Source organism: Citrus clementina, unplaced genomic scaffold (genome assembly GCF_000493195.1).
Source record: "Citrus clementina cultivar Clemenules unplaced genomic scaffold, Citrus_clementina_v1.0 scaffold_3, whole genome shotgun sequence".
NCBI classification, from domain to species: Eukaryota; Viridiplantae; Streptophyta; class Magnoliopsida; order Sapindales; family Rutaceae; genus Citrus; species Citrus x clementina.
In genome coordinates, this window is record NW_006262339.1 from 23,281,068 (window position 1) to 23,289,058 (window position 7,991).

General features: G+C 27.7%; 1 protein-coding gene across 1 annotated transcript; it reads left to right on the forward strand.

Annotated features, from left to right (window-relative positions):
* The first annotated feature begins 3,639 nt into the window (after positions 1–3,639).
* Positions 3,640–5,420, forward strand: LOC112100314 (shikimate O-hydroxycinnamoyltransferase-like). Its single transcript, XM_024189405.1, has 3 exons — positions 3,640–3,666; positions 3,810–4,221; positions 4,527–5,420. The coding sequence occupies exons 2-3, from the start codon at positions 3,811–3,813 to the stop codon at positions 5,418–5,420; spliced, it is 1,305 nt and encodes a 434-aa protein (XP_024045173.1). The 5' UTR covers positions 3,640–3,666; position 3,810.
* The last annotated feature ends 2,571 nt before the right edge of the window (positions 5,421–7,991 follow it).

Below are 7,991 nucleotides of genomic sequence, written 5' to 3' on the forward strand. Positions count from 1 at the left end.
CATTTGCATTACAATAGTTTAATAATAGTTTTTCCAATATATACATATAACTATTTTTCAAATTAGTAGCGCTTTTAAAACTAAAAAAATACTAAACAATTGACCTAGTCTCTTCACAGTTATATAACACAGCTGATGACAATTATTTAAAAACCTATAGCATAGGCCATACCTTCCATTTCTCCATCTTCCTTACCAACCGTAAAATGTTTTCTATAGATACCAAACTTAACAAAATAATCGAATGAAATCTTAGGAAAACAATTTAGAAAGAAATTTTTTCATGAATAAAAGTCTTGATTGATTCCTTGTTTTTGTAGTTTAGTAAATTCTAAAGAACTATTTTGTCCCTGACAATTATAAAAAATATAAATTTTATTGATTTATAAACGCAATTGATTTGGTTTTTGGATCTTGTAATATAATTTTCTAGAAATGTGATTTTTTTTATTGGATTTTTTAATTTTCTGGAGATAAATCTCTAAAATTTTTAAATTTTCAAATTTTAGCTTCAATCATGTATTGATATTTGATGGTTATTGCTCTAAATTCTAAAGTTTGAGTTTGGATGAACTGATTTTACTTGAGTCTAAATATTTTGGATATAAATAGGAGTAAAACCCATGGTCTTAATAGTTATTCAATCAAAATCTATCATTGTAAGGAAAATTCTATGATGTCGTGACTAAACTTATGGCATCAATATTGTGATAAATATAAATTTTGTGAATTACACATAAGACCAGTAAATAAAAAGGTAAAATAACTAAATTAATATAAGATTGATAAATTGATGTTTCAAAATTGCAAACAAAACAAACACTTGTAAAAATAATATAAAACTTGTAAATCAACATTAAACTTTAATTTTAAAAAATAATTTATTTATTTAATAAAGGAAAAAATTACTCATCAATTGAAAGCACAAAGTTTGTATTGAAAATAATTAAAATAAGTTTTATTAAATTGATTTAACCATAAGTTCTATATATAAGTTGGGACATGGGCGGTTCCCTTGAGTTGCTCAACCGCCCCTTAGCCCAGTGCTCATGACGCGCTATGAAACCTCCACCATGCCGGGGGACCAAACAGGGCATAGCTACCGGCATAGGAGTTGACTCGGCGTCAGCGGCTTCGTGCCGCACTGGAGTAATCCAATATGTAGTTCTGCATGTTGCACCACTTCTCCGTTCATTTCCAATACTGATCGTGAAACACCATCTATAAACTCCTTTTTTTTTTTCCATTTTCTATCATCATATTTGTTTACTAGACAAGTTAATTAAGCAAAATTATTTTTTTTGATGTGGGTCAAACTAAAACAAAATAAAGATATTCTTATATTATTAGACATTTTTGAAATATCAATAAAATTGGATCTATTTTTTAGTTTTATACATATTTCATAAGTTTCAAATTTTGCTTCTTACTTATACTAAAAGATCATTTGAGATTACTGTCGAGGAGGTTTAGAAAGATGCAAAATCAATTGTTCTACAAATAACTTTGAAAAATATAAAAAAAAAGTTTTTCAAAAATTTGATTTTGAGAATAAGTTTTATCCTTAATAAAATTTCACATATATTATCACATGTATTACATAAACCCAAAATTATTATTAGGGTTAATGTCATCTGGATGACACATCTTTCAACAAATATATAAAAAAAAAAGTGATACAATTTTAAAAAATAGGCATACATGTGATAAATCGTTAAATTTTGCTGTTAATTGTAACGATGTAAGGACAAAATGGAGCAATTGATACAAATAATAAAAAACAAAGTGCTAGTCACTTGGGTGACACATGCATGTATCAAACTTTATCTCATAGGTGACAATTACTTCGAAAATACTCCTATGGGTGACAAACCGTTAACTTCTGCCGTTGACTCTAACAATACAAAAATATTGTAATTGATAGAGAACATGAGGGAAAGATGTTGATAGAGCTTTGTTGAAAAATGTATTGAATATTTTTGTTGCTACTAGACTGCACATATAATTTGGTTGCTATGAATAGATTTTGAAAGAACAAATGTTTACTAAGCCATCATATTGGATTCTTGAAGATTTGAGTCTAATGGTATGCTTAACAATTCATGAGATATTTGCTTCTTTTATTTTCAAAAATTAGTTGATTCAATGAGATTTTTTTTTTAGTATCGCCATCATATTGGATTCTTAAAGATTTGAGTCTAATATTATGCTTAATGATTCATGAGAGATTTGCTTCTTCTTTTATGTTCAAAAATTAGTTTGATTCAATGAAGTTTTTTTTTTTTTAGTATCATTTTGATTTAACCCTAAAAAAGCCTGATTTAGATTTAATTTATATATTTATAAAGAAAATTAAAAATCAGCTAGAAGGGGTAGAAACGTTATTTTTTTTAATCAACTAACCTCTTTCATTAGAGTTAACCGTGGGAGTTAACTATTTGTCACCTATAAGATATTTTAAAAATAATTGTCATTTATGTGATAAATGTTGAAACGTGTGTTACTTAGGTGACATTAGCCTTAATATTTAAACAAAGTTATAGGGGCAGAAACATCATTTCACTACAAGACAACTAATTTCATTAAAGTTAATGGAAAAACTAACAATTTGCCGCATATTTGCCCATTTTAAAAAATTGTATCACCTTTTTTATATTTGTTGAAGTGTCACCTAAATGACATTATCCCTTATTATCATTCACTTTAGAAATAAAAATAGTAAGTATATAAAGTAATCATTCTATATTTTATTTTACATTTGTAAGTCCTCATTTTTTTTCAATAACCTTATAATGTTTACTGGTTTTTCATTTCATTTATAAATCTTCTATATTATTTACATAATTTTTGTGTTATTTTACACTTAATATTGATTTACAAGTTTATGTTACATCTATAAGTTTATATTTTGTTTACCAATAATACATTATTTTACCACTTCAATGTTCATTTACTTGTTTTACCTTCTATTTACAAACCTTATATTTTATTTACTTAATTTATATTTTATTTTACACTTAATGTTGATTTATAAGTTTTATGTTATATTTGAAAGTTTACGTCTTATTTACCAATTTACATTATTTTACCACTCTAATGTTAATTACTTGTTTTACATTCTATTTTGAGGTCTTATATTTTATTTTACAATTAATGTTAATTTACAAGTTTTACGTTATATTGATAAATTTTTATTTTATTTACCAATGATATATCAATATACCACTCGTATATTAATTTATTTATTTTACATTTCATTTATAAGTCATATGTTCTATTTACATAATTTATATTTTATTTTATATTTATTGTTGATCTATTAATTTTATATGAAATTTATATATTTTATGTTTCATTTATATAATTTATATTTAATTACTATGTTGAGAACGTGACTATAATCATGCCATTATAGAATGACCTGTGATTAGGATATAATAATACTCTCCAAATAGACTCACTAAAAAAGTCAACGACATTTGCGCAAATTGCAAGGATTGAATTAATGTTCCGAGTAGTGGGTTGATAATAATATTTTTATAGTAAAAGAAACTAATATTTTATTATATTCTCATGCAAGTTTATCAGTATATATATCCACACACCCCGAATGAAACCTCCGTCATACCACAACAAAATAAAGTCTCGCAGGGCAACACAATTAAGGTATGGTTCCTTTCGTCCTTACGATTTGTTAGTTTTCTTTCAATAAATTAAAGTTATCTATCGTGATCAGTGTAAACGATCAGGATCCTTTATTCATCTTAGCATTATTATTATTATTATTATTATTATTTTTACACTCACAGAATGGAAATTCACATAAAAGAGTCAACACTGATACGACCAGCCCAAGAAACGCCCAAGCATTGCCTACGAACCTCTGACTTGGACCGGTCGATGCCGTTCATTTTCAATCCCGGTGCGTACTTCTACCGACGGCCAGAAGATGCTTTAAATTTCTTTGAAGTTGGTTTGATGAAGGAGGCTCTGAGCAAAGTTCTTGTGCCGCTTTACCCCTACGCCGGAAGATTGGTTAAAGATGAAAACGGAGAATTTGAGGTAAACTGCAATGGAGAAGGAGTTTTGTTTGTAGAAGCTGAAACAAGTTGTGAGTTGGATGATTTTACTGACTTTGAATCAACCTTGAAGCTTTTGCAACTTTTCCCAGCTATTGATCACACTAAAGATACATCTTTTTATCCACTATTTTCAGCACAGGTACAAGATTAATAATATTTCTCCCTTTCTTGATTTGCTTGATTTTTACACTAGTATCATTGATTTAGTGTTGAATGATATTAAGTATCCTTTTTTAAGTCCGAAGTGATGCTGTGGCTTATCAATAACTACCTCGGATCCTAATGCATAGTAATTATTGATAAGTCACATTTATAAAGACTCAAGTTAATTACGGCTTTAATGTTGAAATCTTTAGTACTAAAATTTGTAGCGTTACTCTTAATTAATTTTTTTATACTATTTAATAATTTTGTTTCAATTGACTTTCATATAATATCGACTAGGTAACTCATTTCAAGTGTGGAGGAGTTTGTGTTGGAGCTATGTCTCACCATGTGTTAGCAGATGGAATTGCAACAGCTTTTGGTATGAACCTATGGTCTGAGATGGCACGCGATGTTCCTTTAAGCATTACACCATTGTTTGATAGAGCCGTACTAGAAACCGGGATCCCAGTTTCTCCTACATTCCACCACCTGGAATACGATCTGCCTCCTTCCATGATCAATAGTCCTACTCATGATCATCAAAAGCAAGAAACCATTTCTACTGCTACGATCAAATTATCACCCGATCAAATGAACACCCTCAAAGGGAAATATTCTAAGAAATATAGCAAATTCGAGATATTAGCAGCACATATATGGCGTTGCGCATGCAAAGCACGAGGATTGTCTGCTGATCAACTTAGCAAGTTAGAAATTCCCACAAATGGACGTTTTAAATTGACTCCTAAAGTCCCCCTTGGATATATTGGCAATGTAGCCTTCAGCGCCACTCCAATTGCTTTCTCAGGTGAAATTCAATCAGAACCGTTGGAATACACGGCCGAGATAATTCATAACGCCCTTAAGCGGATGGACGACAAGTATTTGAAGTCAGCTCTTGCTTACCTAAAACAACAGCCTGATTTAACAGTTATAAGGCGAGAGGCCCACAATAATAGTTGTCCTAATCTGTTGATGTGCAATTTGGCAAACATGCCTCTTTACGATGCAAATTTTGGATGGGGCCGGCCAATGTTTGTGAGGATGGTTTACCCCTTTCTCCATGATGGCGTGGTATTTATTTTACCAAGTCCAGCCAATGACGGTAGCTGGTTTGTGGTCGTTGACTTGGAAACTAATCACCTGCAGCTCTTTAAGAAGTTATTTTATGATATTTTTCTTCAACATTAGAATAAGTAATCTGAATTTTAAACCTGTTTGTTAGGGGTACCAGGTTCTTTGTTTTTAGAAATGATTACGGAGATTACTTTTTAGACAATTTTGTTCAGATGAAATAGTAGATCACTATAATCATCTGATATAATTGTCTTTAAAAGGATATATATGACTATATCTATAAATAAAGAGGTCTCTGTATCATTGTCCTTTCCTTTATTATCCTCCTAATGATGTGTGTAGAAGAACTTCTCGAGTGGAGAATGCATTCATTTTCTGTATGTTTTCTTATTCTGTTGTCTTGTAATTCGTAAAAAAAATTGTACTTTGAAGCTTGTAGTGGAACAGAAAGTCGTAATTTGAATAATGTATGTTTATTTCTATTTCTTTTCTTTGGAGAATAAAAAAGCTTCATTAATGATAGGTCAAATTTATCAGAATTACAAAGCACGCCACATTGGACGCAATTATAACTATGAAACTTCAAAACAGTTACAACCAAACCAGTTGCAGAGTTAGGTCCGCCTGAGTTACAGCTAACGTAACTTGCGGCTGCACTGTAATATTTCATTCAGCCCCTTATACTCTATATTATTTACAATTTAGTCATAAGTATTATAAAACTTCTGCATTGTACAATCCCGTTTAGCACCTTACACTTTGTTTTATTTCATTGAAACCCTTAGAGTGCCAATTCGCCCCCTATAATTTTAATTTTCCAAAATACCCTCCATTTAATAAAAAATATAATAATTATTAAATAATAATAATAATAATAATAATAATAATAATAATAATTATTATTATTATAATTTTTACATAGATTATTATTGTTGTTATTATTGTTGTTGTTGTTGTTGTTGTTGTTGTTGTTGTTGTTGTTATTAACAAGAATAAAAAGTATTCTAATTAATTAATCTATCAACAATAATTAATAATATTTTTTTGTTAAATTGTTAATAATAATAATAATAATTGACAATAATGATTATTAATAATTAACTTTTGAATAATATTAATTAAAATACAAAATAATAATTATGATAAAAATTAATTAAAGATTTTATAGTAATTTGTTATAATTTAACTCATTCTGATTTTGACTCTAAGACAAAATAAACACATAAATGGTAATATAACTCATTCTAATTACGATTCCTGCAGTTCAAGTAAATAAATTACTCCGATTCTAATTCTTCATTTTGATTCTGGCTATTTCGATTCTAACTCATTATGTTTATAGCTAATTTCAATTCTTTTTTAGTGAATGCATTATAAAATTCATAATACTTATGAATAAATTGTAAATAATATAAAGTGATCTAATTGAATATAAATTGGTTTACAATTTTATAGTGTGTTTGCTAAACATGAATCGAAATTAGATAGAAAAATAATGAGTTAGAATCAGAATTGCTAGAATCGAAATGAGGAATTAGAATCAGAATAATTTATTTACTTAAACTGTAAGAATCGTAATTAGAATGAGCAGTATTACCATTTATGTATTTATTTTGTCCTAGAATAATAAATTACTATAAAATCCTTAATTAATTTTTATCATAATTATTATTTTGTATCTTAATTATTGTTATTGTTATTATTATTCAAAAATTAATTATTAATAATAATTATCATTAATTATTATTATTATTAACAATTTAACAAAAAAATTATTATTAATTATTGTTAATAGATTAATTAATTATAGCACTTTTTATTCTTGTTAATAATAATAATAATCTATTAAAAATTATAATTATAATTCATTTAATAATTATTATATTTTTATGAAATGGAGGGTATTTTAGGAATTTAAAATTATAAGGGGCGAATTGGTACTTTAAGAATTTTAATGAAATAAAATAGAATGTAAAGGGCTAAACAAAATTTTACAATGCAGAAAGTCTTATAATACTAATGAATACATTGTAAATAATACAGAGTATAAGGGTCGGAATGAAATTTTACAGTGCAGCCGTAAGTTACGTTAATTGTAACTTAGGCGGATCCCAGAGTTAGACATAAGATTTATTGTTTCTCAAGCATGCTTTGAAATAAAAACTTTGGTCATTTAAAAAATTTTTAGGGATATTATCATTTTCCCACCGAAGGTATTCTGACACATCATGCCAGTACCATGGTTTGGTAAAACTATCAATTTACCACCAAACGTTTAAACTGTTAGCATTTTCCCACCATTCCGTTAAAACTCAGTTAATATGTAACAGAAAATTCATAAAAGGTCAATTTTACCCCTGGAGCGTAAAAGACTATGTAATTAATCTTTTATGAATTTTGTAATTAAATCATCATTTGTTGTTCTTCCTTCTTAAAGGACAAAAATTACCCTTTATAAATTTTGTAAAATTGACCGTGTGGTGCTAGGTACTTCATAAATTGATTTAATTTATTTAATTTTTAAAGGGCAAATTTATTTATTAAATTGACGAGCTAAAGACAATTTATTCTGCTACTAAAACTCAATTTATGAAAGGGCAAAAAAAAAAAAAGAATATGCAATAGAAGCAATTTAATCTTTGATATGATGATAATAATTTTACACAAAAAATGAAATAAATAAAT

What these genes read in the sequence shown, in the direction of transcription:
- LOC112100314 (XM_024189405.1), top strand. Translation starts at nt 3,811, where the DNA reads ATGGAAATTCACATAAAAGAGTCAACACTGATACGACCAGCCCAAGAA. An exon ending in ATCCACTATTTTCAGCACAG is followed by an intron (nt 4,222 to 4,526) that starts GTACAAGATTAA and finishes AATATCGACTAG; the next exon opens with GTAACTCATTTCAAGTGTGG.